This window comes from Anas acuta, chromosome 21 (assembly GCF_963932015.1).
Source record: "Anas acuta chromosome 21, bAnaAcu1.1, whole genome shotgun sequence".
Classification (NCBI taxonomy): domain Eukaryota; kingdom Metazoa; phylum Chordata; class Aves; order Anseriformes; family Anatidae; genus Anas; species Anas acuta.
The window spans coordinates 2,051,788-2,068,651 of NC_088999.1; the positions used below are offsets into that span (position 1 = coordinate 2,051,788).

Consider the following 16,864-nt stretch of genomic DNA (forward strand, 5'->3'; position numbering starts at 1 on the left):
GTGTCGCCTGTCTCGTCCCGGCAGGATGCTCGCGGCAAGGGGGCTCTGGGACCCCCCCAGTGTCGCCCCCTCTCCCAGCAGGGGCTGTGTGCGGCTGGGAGACGCTCGATGTCCCTCGGGTCCCTGCGGCACCGCGCTCGGTGACAGCTCACCCGTGCCACATTTGCCTGCCCCGTTCTGCCCATCCTGCATGGGCTGCGGTGGTGGTGGCATGGGGCTTTGTGCCCCCCATGTTCCACACACCGGGGGTAGAAATGGAAAAAAGGGAGATGTGGGGGTTTGGGGGGATGTACTTTGTGTTGTGTTTTTTTTTTGATGGAGGCTACCTGCGGTGCTGCGTGTGCCGGTGTGGGCATGGGGCTGGCTGGCTGGGCTGATGTGTGGTCAGGCTGGTGCAGGTGGGGGGGAAATGGGGCAGATGGGGCCATGCTGGGGGTGCCGGCTGCAGCGGGGCTGCCAGTGACATTTTGCCTCCAGCTTTTCCGCCGCTCTTTTCTGGAGCCCTGTCACCGGCTGGGGCCGCAGCCAGCCCGCAGGGTGCCGGGGCTGCGACGTGCAGCAGGCGGAGCTGGGCAGGGAGCGGGGACAGGAGGGGGGCGGCGGGGACAGAGCAGGGGGACCCGGCACTGCCACTGGCTGGGAACTGCGCATGATTTTCACAGACATTTGTCAAATAGGGACCTTTTGCAGCATTTCACATTTCTGCGCCGTGCAGCCAGGCCTCATGCCAAACGTTCTCTCCTCTAACCCAAAGGCTCGGCATCCCCAGCCCTCTCCTGCACACCTGCGGGGCTCAGACCCACACAGGTATCGGCTCCGGGCTCTTCAACAACCAGGTCATCTTAACAGGAATAAGGCTGGGGCACAGGATGTGTTTCACCAGGAGGGATCCAAGGTAGGGATGTCCCCGCGGCCCCAGCCACCTGCCTGGTGCCTGCCTGCCTCAGGCTGACAGTGATGGTGATCCCAGTGCTCCCAGTGCTCCCAGTGCTCCCAGCTTGCTGGCAATCCCTCCTGGCATGGCCAAACCATCCCCTCGCCTCCAGAAGCAGGACATCAGGGGTGGTGCAGGAAGACATTGGGGATGGAGCAGGGTATTTGGGATGGAGCAAGGAGCATATCGTGTTTGGAGCGGGACATTGGGAACGGTGCAGGGAGGACATCAGGGATGGAGCAGGAGGACATTTCGATGGAGAAGAAGAAGGAGGGTTTGGTTCCGCAGGAGCAAGGACTCGCTGCTGCTCTGAGCATCCCCACCATGGGGGTCCCAGGGGACCAAGGGGCTGTGATGAGGCCGGGCAGATGCAGAGCAGGGCAGGCTCCCTCCTGTGGGTCCTCGGAGACTTGTGTGCCCTGGTGCATGGCCCTGTGCCCAGCTTCCTGGGCCACCTTTGAGTGCAGTCCAGCTCCGGAGTAGATCACAGCCCAGAAAACAGGACTCATGGCTGGGTCCTGTGGTTCCCTTGGGAGAACCCCCCAATTTTTTTTTTTTATTTTTTTTTTTTGGGGGGGGGGGTTGCAGCTCTGTCCCCAGCCAGCTGTGCCCTGGTACCTGGCTTGGGGGGCAGCCAGTGGGGAGTTGAAACGGTACCCGAGGAAAAGGGAGCGTGGCTGCTTTAATTATTTGGCTGCGGTAAGAACTTGGTGTGGAGGAAATTGAACCCAGGGGAAAAAATACTGTAATTTCATGCAAAAATTACATGGCAGCTCCGTGTGATTTACTGCAGCTATTTTGGTGGCCAACTCTGGGGTGTAATTAGAGTATTACTGGATAAGTGGCTGATGGTGGAGAGGGTCTTTCCAAAGCGTCCCAGCCAGTGTAGCGTGATGGAGGGGTCCGGGCAGGCCGGGGCTGGGGCGCTGGTGGGGACGCAGCAGCCCCTGAAGGCTGGGAGCCTCGCTGCCTCCTGCAGGAGGCAGGCGCCGTGCACGGCATCCCTGGTGGTGACGGCGCCCTTCGGACCCCGGAGGGAGGCACCGGGGCTTCTCCAGCTCTGGGGAGTCTTGTTGCGGGGTGAAAGCACGGCTCTGTGTGTTGGGTTCCTGGGGGAGCGGTGCCGGTGGGATTTCCCAGCGCGTGGAATTTGTGGGGCGCCAGGGGAGGACGTGGTTTGCTCTGGGGCTGGCTCGGTGCCGTGTGTGGGACTGGGTGGGCGGCACTGCCAGGGGGATACAAAGGGAGCGTGGCCTGACCCCGTGCCCGCCCCATCACCTGCAGCCACCCCTGCTGCTGCTGCTCACCCCACAGCATCACCGCGGGACCGGGCTGCATCCTGTGGGCACGGACCCACAGCCAGGGCTCAGAGACACACCTGGGGGACCCAGCCCTGCGCCAGCCACCCCGGGAGCACCACGTTAATTATCCAAGTCTGTCCTGCAGTGATCTAACGAGCCCTCAGGGAACGCACGGGGAGGCCCCGAGGTGCTCGGAGATCAGAGGTGGTGCAGCAACGCAGGATAGTGGTGGTGCAGGTTCCTCCCTCAGCATGCACCGCAGCAGAGCCCAGCAGTGTAGGGATGGTCCCAGCAGCATGGGGGCTATTTTGGCCCCTCCTGGCCTCAACACACCAGGGAGAGGCTGTGGCTGGAGGAGGAGGTGGCCCTGGGGAGGCCCTGGTGGGTTTTGGGTCTGTTCCAGGAGAAGCCCCAGGTGCTAGCCAAAGGAGGAGCGGAGCACACCCTGGGCCGGGCTGGAGGAGCTGCCCTGGGGGGGTCACCCGCTCACTTGGACTCTTTGGGTGGCAGCCAGGGTGGGCTCAGCTTCCTCTGTGCCTGCCTTGGCCGAGGCTGGGTCCTCCCTGTCCCAGCCCTGGGCAGCTCCTGGGCAGCTCCACCAGCCCCAGGGCACCCCCGCATGCATCCCCAGGCACCCTCAGCCCCACGTTCGGGCACCCGGGCGCTAGCTCCAGAATCACCTGGCGCTGTCACCTTGCACCTGGCCTTGTCCCCTGAGCCTCATCCTCGAGCAGGGAGGATGCTGGCGCTGTGCTTGTGTCCTGGGGGCAGTGGGGAGAGGCTGCCCCACCACGGGGGGCTCTCAGAGCTGGGGACGAGGCGGGGGCATGGGGAGGATGCTTTTTGGAGGGGGCACGGAGCGGCGGCAGCTGGCTAAAATAAAATAAATCGGCTGCCATGGCGACGGACACACTCCCACCACACAACTCGTAGCAACCAGCTGTTTGGCAGCGGCAGTAACCAGGGCCGGGAGGGGGATGCGCGGCCTCCCCACGTCTGCCTCCCCTGCTGCTGCCGCTGCCGCCGCGAGGAGCCTCCTGTGACGAGGCTGGCAGAGGCCGACCTGCCCCCCGCTGCCCCCACATCCCCTTTGGGCAGCCCTGGTGTGAGGGAAGGGCCGAACCCAGCAGCCTGTGCCATTTGTCCGGGGGTTCAGCACCCGCCTGGGGGGCTCTGGCACCCGCCTGGGGGTCCCAGCGTGTCCCCGTGCTGCGTGGAGGCTGCTGATGGAGGCTGTGGGGGGTAATGGGGGGTGGGTGGGGGCCGTGGTTGGGTTTGCGTCAGTGTCTTCTCCTGATGGCTTGAAAATAGCTGGCACCGCTCGTGGCCAGGAGGGGAGGGAGGCACGGAGCCAGCCACGAGGCTCAGGCCATGCCAGGCCCATGGGGTAGCGAGGGGGGCATGGCAGGGCCGGTGGCTGGGGCGCCCCCCAAGCCCCAGCTGCCCCTCTGCCCCCCCCAGGGGTGATTAGCGGCCCCTAACGAGATGCCGGCCGGGCTTTGCCTGACATCCTTGCACTTCCCATAACTACGGGAGGCAGGCGAGGCCCAGCGCCGGCCGTGCTCATGGCCTCCAGGCTGCCGCTGGCCTCCTCGCGTGCCAGCCACCTGCGGCGGAGGGCTGGGGATGGCCGCGGCCCGTCACGCCTCTAATGGGCGCCTGCTTCAATTAGCAGCAGTCAGCCCGGCTCTGCTCAGCGGTGCGCTGACCCGAATTCGCTCGCCTCCACTCGGCAGCCGCCGGCGAGACCCCCGTGGTGTGTGGCTGCCCCCGCACTGCGTGGGGCTCCCCGGGGAGGCTGGCAGCCTCGCTCTGCCCCCCCAGTGCCCTTCCCGAGGGCGCCCGTTCCCCCCTGAGCCCCCCCTGCCCTGCCTGGCTGCAGGAGCAGTGCCCCAGGGAAGGACGGGCTGGGGAGGGCCCTGGGTCCCTGTGGGGGTGTTGTGGGGCATTGCGGGGGGTGGCTGTAGGGTGCTATAGGATTCTGCAGAGACAGCTGCGGGGCACAGCTTGGGGTGCTGCGGGGCAGCATCAGGGGCTGGCTGTGTGGCTGTGGGGCAGCTGGCAGGGGGTGCTATGGGGCAGTAGTGCTGGCTGCTATGGGGCAGCACGGAGCACGTGCAGCCACGCCGTGTCCCACTCAACGGGGGGCTGCCAGCTGCCAGCAGGTGGGCACTGGGAGAATGGGGCAGAGGCTGGAAAATTCATTATGGGAGAAGGGAGCAGTGACAGGGGTGGCGTCCCTGCTCCGTGCCGGCACCTAGCAGTGCTTGGTGGCAGGAGGTGCCGCGGGCACCGGGGGCACAGCCACCCCCTGGCACACGGCGCTGCCGCACCGAGCCGCTGCCATCTGCTCGCCAGGCAGGCGTGGGCTGCGCGTGGGATGCACCGCAGCGGTGCCAGGGCTGGTGGGCTGAGCGCAGGGGCTGTGCCCACACTGGGGCAGCGGGGGGCATGGTGACATTGGTGGCAGTCCCCAGGGGACGGTGGCAGGAGGTTGGTGGCTGCCCTGGGCATAACGGTGCCTCAGTGCTGGTGTGGGCTGTGCCGTCACCTGCAGGAGGACGATGCCTTGTGCTGCTGTCACCTGGCAGCGAGCGCCCTGTGCCACCTCCAGGCTCTCCGTCACCCCTGCGTGGCATCCCCCCCGGGACAGGGCACCATCAAGGCTGTCGGCAGCCTCTGCCCCTGCAAATATTTCCTCCAATACTGGCAATTTTTGTATGTGAGGAGTAAATAAGCATCAATTAACCCCCGGAGCCACACTCACGCTGCCGGAGAGCGGGTGGCAGAGTGCTCGTTAGTGGCCCTACGCTGCTTCCTCCCGATAGCCTGCGTGCGAGGCCCCGCCAGGCACCGGGCTCATTAGTGGGCTGCAGCTGCAGACAGGGCAGATGTGGCCAGCGTGTGGGGCCACAGGAGGGTGCAGGACATGCAGGACAGGGCTGGATTTGGGGTTTTTGTGCTGTTGGGCTTTTGAGGTTTTGCTCAGAATGTCCCCAGGCGATGGATGGAAGGGTGGCAGGCCAAGGGACAGTGCTGGGGACAGCACACAGGAGCGGGAACCATGGCAGGGACAGGGCAAGTGAGCATGTTGCAGATGAGCCCCAGTTTGCCCGAGCTCTTGGCGCAAACTCGCAGGTGGCTCCAGAGAGGTCCCTCGGATGCCTGCTGCCCAGCTTTCCATGGGGGAAAGTGCCCAAAATCTGCTCTTGACCCCAAAGTCAGCAACTTGGGGGAAAGTGCCCAAAATCTTGCGCTGACCCCAAAGTCAGCAAGTTGGGGTCCTGCAGGGTGGGCGCCCCAAATGATATTGGATCAAGCCTTCCCAGGGGCTTGGCACAGCTGTGGCATGGCTCAGGGTGCTGCAACGCAGCCGATGTCTCTGCTGGGTTTCCTGGCAGCCAAGTGCTGGCTCCCAGCGGCTCCTCCCCGGGACAGGGGATGGGGGCGTGGGGTGGCACCCTTGGTACTATGGGCCCTGCCTGGCAGTGCCAGCCCTGTGCCCAGCTGGGCCTTGTGCACTCCTGCTCTTGCTTGGGTTGCACTTGTGCCATACCCTGTGCACCCCTGTGGGATGTCAGCCCCCCACACCCCCACACCCCAAAGCCTGCAACCCCCCAAGGCTGGAGGGGATGCAGGGCAGGAACAGGCATGTGGGCAGCAGCTGGGTGCTGGGGCCCTTGCAAGGGGAGTCCCCCCCAGGTCTTCCCCAGCCCCCCGGGTTTTGCCGGGCACGGCCCCCCGCAGGCAGCCCCTGGCCGGTCAAAAGGACGCGGGGAAAACGCTCCCAGCGCTGCCAGATGCAAATTGCCAGTCGAGTCACTCATCCAGACAATGGGGTCCGGCTAATCCTTTTACAATGGGACTAATTGCTAATCAGACCGATTTCACACTGCCTGTTCCCCTGACAATGAGGCTCGGCGGAGAAGGGGGCGAGGATGCTCCAAGGGAGCACCCACCCGCCCCGCACCAGGGCGCAGGGAGCAGCCCCGGCAGCCGGGCTCAGGGCTCTGCGGCGCTGGGGCAGCCCCCGGCATCGCCCCCCCCCCCCCCGGGGTGCACAGGGCTTGGGGCTGCCTGCAGCGTTTGGGCAGCAAGGTGCACAGCCCAGGGCGCCTCTGCCCCTCCAGGCTGCTGCCCGAGATGTCAGGGGCCTGCTGTGGCCGGGGGGAGCCCTGGCATGCTGCGGATGAGCTTTGGAGATGGGGGGTCCCTGCCTTCTGCCGTGGGGCTGTTGGGGGGCAGGATGCTGAGCCTTGGTGAGGGGCATGGGGTGTTGGATGTGCAAAGGTGTAGCTGGCACATGTGGGGACAGGGAGGGGGCGCAGGCTGGGCAGAGAGGTGATACAGGACAAAGCAGGGCAGAGCAGTGCAGGGGGCACGGTGGGGTCCCGGCAAATGGCATTGGCCTTTGCATGCACCCCTGCGCCCTGCCAAAACCTGCCAGAGCCCCAGTACTCCCCAGGCAGGTGCTGACATGAAGGCTGCCGGCCCTGCAGGCTGCGATGTCCCCTGCACATCCCTGCCTCGCTGAGCCCCACGTTTTGGGGCAGGTGATCAGGCCCGGGGCTGGGTGCTGTTGGTGGCAGTGGGGTGGTGGGGGCAGCGGGGAGGTGGCAGCAGCTCCCTGCCCCTGGTGCAGCAGCTCCCTGCCCACCGCTGCTAATCAGCTCCTGCCTGCCCCTGCCCTGCGCCCTGCACCCAGGGCCTGGCGCGTCGGGGTGCTAATGAGGAGAGAGCCGGACTCGCTGCGCCTCGCGCTTAATTGCTGCTGTCTTTTGGCTCTTAATGAAGCTCTGCTGCAGAAGAGGCAGCAGCCTCGCCTCCTCTCCCCCTGCCAGCCTCCTCCCTCCAGTCAGGTCCCTGCCTGATGCCAGCCTGGGCACGGGTGGTGCAGGTGCCCCTGGGGGTCCTGCCCTGAGCTGAGAGCAGGAGGCAGGCAGGAGCTGGGGAGGAGGCTGGCCCCGTGCTGACTGTCCCCCATGGCCAGCTCAGGGGAAGGCAAGGACCCTAGAAATTGGTCCCTGTCCCTGCTTTGTGCAGGGCAGTTGAGGGCTGCTACATCACCTGCCTGGCAGGGCAGAAGCGGGGCCGTGCTGGGACCCCTGGGAGCATCCAGCCAGTCCTGCTCCCCAACTCCAAGTGTCCCCATCCTCAGGTGTCCCCATCCCCAGGTGTCCACACGTGTGTGTGAGGTGGCACCACAGGGCCAAGCTGGCTGCTGGCTCTGCAAACCTGGTGAAAGCCACATGCTCTGCTGTGGTCCCCTGCAGCTTGCACTGCGGTGCGGTTACACGGAGGGGAGCTTGGGCCATCAGGTGTCCCCAGGGAGGGGCAGGAGGGGCAGGGGGAGCTCTCTCTGTCCTGCTCCCTTTGCTGCAGCTGGAGGTGCTGGTGGGTGGTGCGGACAGCCACCGCCGTGTCCCAGCCTGTCCCAGAGCTGTCCCAGCCACTGCCTGCCCCCTCCCCAGCTGCGCGTGGGGCCATGCAGGAAGGGGTTAATGGCTAGCCCATACCTGCAGTTGCATTTTAAAGATGTGAAATTAAAGCCCGTAATTTATTCTCCCCACACACGAAGGAGCAATTAGTTCTAAACACGGCTTAATCAGTCAGCGCGAGATTGATTTCTGTAGACTTGGATTTGGTGGCTGCTGGCGAGGAGCCAGCCTGGGAGCAATCTCCAAATAAATGAAGTGCAGAGAAGTAAGCCATTACATAATATGATAGATGAGGCTGGAGCTCACTCGCCTCTTCATTAGTATTCCACTGTACGCTGGCGACGGCACCAAACTTTCTCCCCAGCACCTTGGTTCCTTCCCCCTCCGCATCCCTCTGTCCTCCTGGGGAAAGCAGGGAGCTGCAGCAGCTCCCTGGGGGCTGCAAAGACCAGCACGTGTCCTTGGCCCCTCTCCTCCCCTGCCCGGCACTAGGAAGGCCCCAGGACCACCCAACCCATCACCCTGAGGGGCTGTGGATGTGGGCACAGCGTGCCCATGGGGATGAATCTGGGCTTGCAGAGCCCCCGCACTGTGGCACCAGCGCCTCTCGGAGCTCACTGCTGGGAGCGGGCTCGGGCAGGGTGCAGGGGGCTGGCACCCAAGGGTGTGCCTGGTGGAGGGCATCCCTGATGGAGATGGTGGAGGTGCAGGGTGTGGGGTGGTGGGGGCAGCAGGCGGCTGCTTCTGCTGCTCCCCATGGGCTGGGAGTGCCGCTGGGCTCTGCTGGGCACATGGGTGGTAGGGGCAGGAGGGATGGAGAAGAGAGGAACCCCTGCATGGACCTCGCTGTCTTCGGTGCAGTGCGGGGCCTGAATCTGCAGCTGCCTCTGCCCCTCTGGCCCAGACAGCCCCAGGAGATGGAGCCCTTACCACCCCCCCCCCCCCCAGCTTCCCGTGCCCCCGGCCACGTCTGACCACCCCTTCTGCTTGTGTCCCCGCAGAACTCCATCCGGCACAACCTGTCCCTGCACACCCGCTTCATCCGCGTGCAGAACGAGGGCACGGGCAAGAGCTCCTGGTGGATGCTGAACCCCGAGGGCGGCAAGACGGGGAAGACGCCCCGGCGGCGGGCGGTCTCGATGGACAACAACAGCAAGTTCCTGCGCATCAAGGGGAAGGCCAGCAAGAAGAAGCAGCTGCAGGTGACGCAGGAGCGCGGGGAGGACAGCCCGTCCTCCCAGCAGGCCAAGTGGTCGGAGAGCCCCGCGTCCCACGCCAGCGATGAGTACGACGCCTGGGCGGACTTCAGGACGCGGGCCAACTCCTCGGCCAGCACGCTGAGCGGGCGCCTCTCGCCCATCATGTCCAACCACGAGCCCGACGAGCTGGAGGAGGACGATGGCACTCCGTCCTCCCCGCTGATGTACCCCAGCCCCTCCAGCACCATGTCTCCTTCCCTGAGCGCCCGCTGCTCCGTGGAGCTGCCCCGGCTGACCGACCTGACCGGCACCATCAGCCTGAACGAGAGCCTCGGGGAGAGCTTGCTGGAGGACCTGCAGGACGGCTACAACATGAGCCCTTCGCAGCAGCTGCCCCCGGCCGCCCTGCGGCAGCGGAGCTCCAGCTTCACCTTCAACTCCAAGTGCTCCAGCATGGGGGCTGCCACCAACACGTACTGCGGGACCATCTACAGCCAGCCGGCCATGAGCCTCATGCGCCGCCTGCCCATGCAGACCATCCAGGAGAACAAGCAGGCCACCTTCTCGCCCGTCAGCTCCTACAGGAACGCCTCGCTGCAGGACCTGCTCTCCTCCATCTCCTATGCGCACAAGGAGAGCATGGTCCCGGGGGACCTGCCCTTGCCGCAGGCTGGCCCCATGGTGCCGGCCCGTGGCCACAGACAGACCCCGCTGCTGTGCGGCGGCGGGGAGCAGGGCTTGTCCTCCTACCCGGCCCACTCGGCCTCGCTCATGAAGAGCAGCGCTTTGTACCACCCGTCACCAGCCAGCCACCACCCTGCGGTCAACACCAGTGCCTTAGCCAATCCTGTCAGCCTTATGAGCCTGCCCAGTGACACGTGCAGCATGACGGCCATGCCGCACCACGGGCACCTGCATTCCTACGCTACTAACCAAGGGGCACACATGAGCTTGCTGGATTCGCTGCAGGGCCCCTACCCGGGGGCTGTCCACCCCCCCGTGTTGGGCCAAGACAGGTTCCCAGCAGACCTAGACCTGGACATGTTCAACGGGAGCCTGGAGTGTGACGTGGAGTCCATCATCCTGAATGACTTCATGGACAGCGACGAGATGGACTTCAACTTCGACTCGGCGCTTCCGCCGCAGAACGCGCTCAACGTGCCCGTGTTGCCCGGGGGCCCGCAGCCCACGAACCAGAGCTGGGTGCCTGGGTGATGCCCGCCCGGGCGCCCGCCACCGAGACGTCGCGAGGGGAACGCCGAGACAAACTTTTTTTTTTCCTTTCTCTTCTGCCTTTATTTGTTCAGATGGGCTAGAGCCATCGGGTCAAACTTGCGATGAAACACAAACCCTAGGGTCAAACGTTGAGACGGGGTGGGGGCCGGCCCCAGATGCGCACGGCGGCGCCAGGGGACACGGGGCAGGCAGGAGTGGTGGAGCCAGGTGGTCCCAGGGCAGGCAGGGCAGCGGGAGGGGAAGCCCTCTCCAGGGGGTCCGAACACCGGTGCTGGCTTGGCTCAGCCCTGTGCCAGAGGTCCTGGGGCTGGGTGGTGGAGCGGGGACAGCTGGTGGTGCAGGGACCTGCTCTGTGCGCGTCATGTTCCAGAAGGGGACCCTTTTCTCAGAGCCACCTTAGGAAGCGAGTCCTCCAAGTAGAAGTGTCAGGAGAAGGGAGCCTGCCCCGGGCCGGGGAGTTCATCACCCCCAAAACCCTTCTGGGGACCTGAGTGCTACCCGTGCGCCCAGGCCCCCTCCGCTGCTACGCTTCTGGCAGGTTTGTCTACCAAGCAACAGGAAGGGTCGGTGATGGAGGGAAGGGTGTGCAAGCTGCAGCAGCACATGTGCACTGTGCAAGCCAGAGGTCATGCTGTAGTGCCACAGTTACACTGCAGTGCTGCAGTCATGCTGCAATGCAATGGTCATGCTGCAGTGCCGTGGTTGTGCTGCAGTGCCATGGTCACTGGCGTGGGCTGTGCCGTGGTGGCTGTGCCAGAGGACGTGCTGCTAGCCACGTGCCCTGTGCCAGCGCAGGCCAGGGGGAGTCACAGGGTCGGGGAGGGGGGCGTATTTATTTGATTTCATGCACTCTTTTGCCATTGAGTTATTGCATTGGAAGTAAGGGTCGAGCTTAGGGAGAGGAGAGAGGCCAGGGGCAGCGTGTGCTCAGTGGGGGCTGCGCCCATCGCACGTCCCAGCTTGGCTCGGCCGTGGTGTTGGATGCTGGGGCCGTGGGCAGAAGCAGGGGGCTGTGGTGTGGGTCACCCTGGCTGTGTTTCTGTCTGTGTGTGAGAGAGGGGACGTGATGCTCACCCTGCCCTCACCTCTCCAGGTTCCCAGGCCAGCGTGACCCACACTGCTGGCCCCATGGGCAGAGCTCAGGGAGGTGCCATGGGGCTCACAGCTGGGACAGGAGTGCCTGGGGTCGTTACTGGCTTCAGGAGGAGCTCCTACCCCAAGGGCTCGCTGGTGCTGGAGAGGTGGTCTGGGCAGACGGGCTGGAGGAGTCAGCAAGAGGTCAGCCCCGGTGCACCAGTCTACCAGGGGCTGGTGCTCGGTGGGGACAGGGACCACAATTCGAACGGAGCAGGGCTGAGCCCTTGGACCGCTGCGTCCTGCCCTGCTGAGCCCGGGCACAGTGAGGTTTCTGGAGGGGGGCAGCCAGGCAGGAGCATGGTCCAGGGGAGATGGAGGGGATGGGAGGAGAGGGCAGTGGGAGCCGCTGCTCTGTCCCACGGGATTTGTCTTCCTCCTGGGCACTGCAGGTTCTCTGGTACACCCTGCCCCTGGGAAGCAGCGAGGGCTGCTGTGTGGAACCAGCGCGTCTTCCCAGCCCGGCTGTTCCCTTCCCACCGCGGTGTCGGTGCTGGGTCCCACCGAGCCACAGGGACAGCACAGCTGCTTGGAGCTGGGGCAAGGGGACCCGTGGGTGGGCACCCCCTGCTCCTCTCCTGGCCCTGGGTCTGTGGCAGAGCGTGCCAGGGGAGCCCCACGTGCCACCGCTCACCTCCGCCCTGGGCACACAGCGGGCATAGTCTCTAAAGACATTCTTACAGGTTAATTAATTATGTTTACATTATTTGATCATGTACAGAATTTAATATATTCTATTATATATAATCTTTCTTGAATGCTTTTTTAAAAAGAATTATTCTTTGGGTCAGGATCATTCGTTTTATACACCACCTCTTGTTTCAGGCGTATTTAAATCATCAGAAACCGATTGCGATTGCAAATGGCTATTTAGTACCCGGCCCCCCAGCTCTGCATGGGGGTGTGAAGGAGCTGGCGAGGAGAGGCAGGGAAGGCACTGGGGCTGCCATGGGAGATAGTGGGGGTCCTGCCCCGTGTGCCCCCTGAGCAGGGGAGAAACAGGGGGGGTGTCTGCATGATGGGCACACCCAGCAGCTCACCAGCACCTGGCATGCGGGCGTTTGCAGGCGGGGGTGCCCGTGCCCAGGGACCCCCCCTCCACACCAGCAGGAAGAGAAGAGCCCCCAGCCCCGGCCCCGCTCGCCTCCCCCTGCCCCGCGGCGCGGTGGCCCCGGGCATGCACCCCCGGGGCAGGTCCCATTGCGAAGCTGTCTTTGTGGTTCGTGACCGTGGGGTTGTCGTGTGTGCGGTGGAGTCGTGTTGGTAAGCGTCGTGTGTACAGTCGTCGTGCGGTGCGGTGCGAGGGACAGCGGGCGGCGGGGAGTGGGGCCCCCAAAAAGCAACCCGGGGAGGGGTGGGCAGGAGCTGGGGTCTCTGGGTGGAGGGGACGGGGATGGGCTGGACCTTGGGTGCTTGGACCATGGCGTGGGGGGAGCTGATGATGCCCGTGGGGCCGGCAGAGCCCTGGCGAGCCTGGATGCTCCAAGCACCCCCCCGCCTGTGCTGCTGCCGGATGGAAATCAGGGCTGGGTTTCGCTCTGGAACCTCCACCAACAGCTCCCCAAGCACCATCCCATCGCCTCCCACCTCGCCCAGCTCCAGCCCTCCCCCCTGCAGCCCCTCCTGTCCCCCAAGCCCCGTCCGTGCCCCACGGGACAGCCCATGGGGCAAGGAGCGCCCGCTGCTCCTGGCCCTGCGCTCACCGAGCCCCAGCCCTGCCTGGAGCCAGGAGCCGGCATTGAGGGGACGCTGGGGGGGGGCCCACCGGTTTGCTTCATACGGCGGCTTCGGTCCGTCCTTTCCCTCGTATTTATAACTGTACAGACTGGGGGGGAGGGTCTCTGACAGGCGTCATCTCTCACCACGCATCTATCGTAGGCAATGGTAACTTTCTTGGTTGTGCTATTAGAGTTTGTGTATGTGGCAATGTAAAGAACTGTGTATAGTGCATTGTACAGCATATTTTCATGAATAAAATTGTTTTAAATATTACAAGGCTGGGCTGCTGGCTTTGGTGCTTGCATGTGTCTGGGCTGGGATGGCGGGGACTGTGCTGGACCGGAGGGACCTGGGGACACCCACAGAGAAGCCACGATGTCTGCGGAAGCAGGGCTTGTCCCCCCGCTGGGCTCTTTGGGGATCCAGGCAATCCTCGCTGGCCAGCGCCTCTGGAGATACTCCTTGGCAGCCTGCAAATAGATCCATTTACTAAATGTGACAATATTTTTTGAGGCTAGTGGCCAGCTGCAGCGTCACGGCCAGCCCTGCCCTGCCCAGGGCACGGGGATGCTCGCGCCCTGCACCCGCTGCCCCATGGGGGGGTTCCCTGGGTGCAGCCCCAGAAATCCCCTTCTGTGCAGCTGCCTGGGCTGTTTGGGCTGGAACTTCCCCTTCAGTGGGTGAATTCATTTCCTGCCCCAGGAAAAATTCCTGAAACTTCCCAAGTGGATGCAGCTCCTGGTTTTGGCAGTGATTTAGGGTCTTGGGGCAATGTGTCTCAGTTCAGGGGTGGGTCTTTGCTCCCAGACCCCTCAGCTGTCCCCAAAAGCAGGACTCAGCCACCCAAGGGGCTCCTCACCACTCATCCAAGCAGGCTGGAGAAGCTTAAACCCATCTGAGGGTCTCTCAGAGGCCCAAAGCAGAACATTGCTACTGAGCCGAGAGGTCCCCTCCAAAGCCCCGTGCCCATCCTCCTCCTGCAGATTTTCAGGTGGTTTCTCCGTGGGCTGTGCAGGGAGGGCAGCACCTGGAGACCAAGGGATGGGCCAGGCCACCTGGACTTCGCTCCGAGTCCCTGAGCCAGGTGACATTCAGCCACCCCCACTGGCTGCTGGTCGAGCATCTTCCACTCTGCTCTGGTGGGTCCGGTGTTGTCCCCAGCTCACAGGCTCCAGCACAGCACGCAGTGCCACCTTGGGGACCCGTTTGTCACACGGGGCTGAACGGCTGGGTGGACATGAAGGAGCAGACCCGTGGTGTTATCTGGGGGGCACATGGGGCTGCGTTCTTCTCACAGCTTTCCGTAGGAAACTGTTTGAGGCAAAGCTGCCCAGCGTGCCCCATGAGGAACCCTGCACTGCAGCTCCCGGTGCCCACTGAAGGCATCCGCAGGGGTTGCAGGGCCTGGTGAGGACGTGGTGGTGGCCGCAAGCCAGCCGGTGCAGGTCTCTGCCGGGCAGGGGGAGCTCAGCAGTCTGCAGGAGCAAGGGGCTCCAAGGCCAGAGCAAAACTTTGGTTCAATCCTGATCCAAACCAAAGTCCACCAGGACCGAATGCCCAAGCACAAGCTCCCCTGGTGTCCCGTGGAGTGCTGCAGCACCTCCGTGTGCTGCGCGAGGTGAGGCTGCCCTCCAGCACCACTCTCCCACTCGTGCACAAGGGATGGGGACCCCAGGGGTGCCCAGCAGAAGCATGTGTCAGGGGCACAGCACCAGCTCCTCCGTGTCACCGGTGCTCCTGCTGCTCCAGAGACACGAAGCCAGGATGCACCTTCACCACGAGAAGCACCTTCACCCTCAGGCTGCCAGCCCCAGGGTCCCTGCCCGGATTTTGCAGCATGGTTGGACCCCAGCGGGCACTGCTGGGACCCTGGCATCCAGTGGGACCTGCCGAGGAGAAGAGTCCCCCGTGGGACCATGCACAGCCTGTGGTGTCCACACAAACTGGGAGCTCTCCAGCCCAGCACGGCCTCACCCAAAGCCCCCACATTTTCATAGCCTTGTGAGGAAGCTTCACGCTGTGCCCAGGTGCCCTGCTGCTGTTACCCGTGTCCTCAGCAAACCCCACTACCTCAACAGGGAAACTTGTAAACCCAGTTTAAAAAAGAAAGGGGAAAAAAAAAACACACAAAAAACAGGAAGAAAGACATCAGCTTGGTTTGACAGGATCTATTTTCCATAAATCCCTGTTGATTGGCATTAATTATATCACCCTTTCTGATTCGTTATTCATTGCATTCCATATCAGCCGTCCCATTATTTTGCCTGGGATCAATGTCAGGATGACAGACCTGTAATTACCTGCGTCGTCCTGTTTCCCCTTTTAAAATATTGGGCCAACCTCCACTTTTCTCCCAGGGCCCTGGAAACCCCCGTGTGCCTGGCACCTTACCAAAACTCAACGGCAGTGCAGAAGCCAAGGCCTCTGGATGGTGGCTTCCTCCCTGCAAGGCTGATCCCAGGAGCATCCCTGGTACCTCTGACATGGCACGTGGGGATGCAGCCAGCTACCACACAGGTTTAGGAAGCCAGCTGATGATGCCCCGGTGCCCTGGCTGTGGCTGTGCCTTCCCAGCCAGGAGCTCAAAGCCCTGCTGCAAACGGAGGGGCCGCCGACCATGCACAGTCCCTGGCGGGAGGCAGCGGTCCCCTCTCAGGCTATGCATGATTTCCATCTGGCTGTGAAGATGCTCTGCACATGTCCCACCCCCTGTCTTGCTCTGGGGCTCGGAAGGAAATGCTGGAGGAGGACCACGAGCAGCTGCACGGCCCTGAGCTGGGAGCAGCTGCAGGCAAGGTGCTGGCGGCGCCCGGCTCCTGTGGCTGTGGCAGGGGGGAGCTGCGCCCACAGCTCCTGGGACCACGGCTCCGAATGCTCTCCTCACGTCCTGGTCTGCAGGGACCACCATGGAGACCCTCAGCCAAGATGGACCTGGGGTGGACACAAAGAGCACGACAGATGGCAGTGGGTTGGGTGGGATTTAAGCCTGAGCGGGATTTAAGCCCAGGGTCATGAGGAGGAAAGCTCTGAGGATGGCGAGTAAGGCTGAGAGACCAGGAGCTATCCCACCTGCTGATGTGGCCACTGCACGCACATCTTCCCCGGCTACCCAGGGAGCCCTCTGAGACCTTGTAAGAAGCACAAGGTCCATGAGAGCCCTTCCTTCTGCATGAGGAGAGACAAGAACGGCTGCCTCTCCTGCAGCCTGGGAAGGGTTCGCAAGAGATCGCTCTTTGGCGATCCTTGCCCAGGCCCTGCCCTCCAAAGGACTCAAAAAACATCCCCTCCCTGTGGGCCTGTGGGCATCCTGCAGTGCTGCAGGGCCATGGGTGGGTGGGGTCAGTGCTGGGGGAGCAGGGTGGGAAATGGGGAAATGTATGGAGCAGGGGCAGGAGGGCTTGGAGGAGCCCCTGGTCACATCCTCAGACAGAGCGCTGAGATGTGAGGAGCCAGGGTCCCAGGGCAGCACAGCGAGGAGGTTGTGCTTCCCACTGACCCCAAAGCCTTCATTTTTTGCCACAAAAACACCTCCGCAGGGGCTGTGCCCCCATCTCCCTCACGCCCAGCCAGGGGTCTCCACAGCCCCGTCCCCTCCCTGCAGCCCGGTGGCACCAGGCAGTGGCAAGGGGACATCGGCCTCGTGGATCCAGGAGGGGGGAAGTTGGGGCAGGCTGAGGGCACCAGAGCAGAGCATCCTCAGTGCCCTGCGTGCCTGGGACGTAGCCTTGGGGACAGGTTTGCCTTCATCCACCAGGCAGCCAGGGCGCCACGGTGGAGCTGGGACTGGTTCCTGCTCACCATTGCTGGCGGCAGGCTTGTCCTGAGAGGATGCTTTGACACATTTTGCTATTGCATGAGATAACTGGCACTTGAGAGGCTTACTTGGAGAGCTGCAGAAGTGTG

The 16,864-nt window shown here is 63.6% G+C and overlaps 1 protein-coding gene across 1 annotated transcript in view; it reads left to right on the plus strand.

Annotated features, from left to right (window-relative positions):
- Positions 1–13,237, plus strand: part of FOXO6 (forkhead box O6) — a 28,936-nt gene extending 15,699 nt beyond the window's left edge. The window contains exon 2 of the mRNA XM_068657803.1: positions 8,675–13,237. Within this exon, the coding sequence (XP_068513904.1) occupies positions 8,675–10,087 (1,413 nt within the window). The 3' untranslated portion in view covers positions 10,088–13,237. The remainder of the gene's footprint in view (positions 1–8,674) is intronic.
- The last annotated feature ends 3,627 nt before the right edge of the window (positions 13,238–16,864 follow it).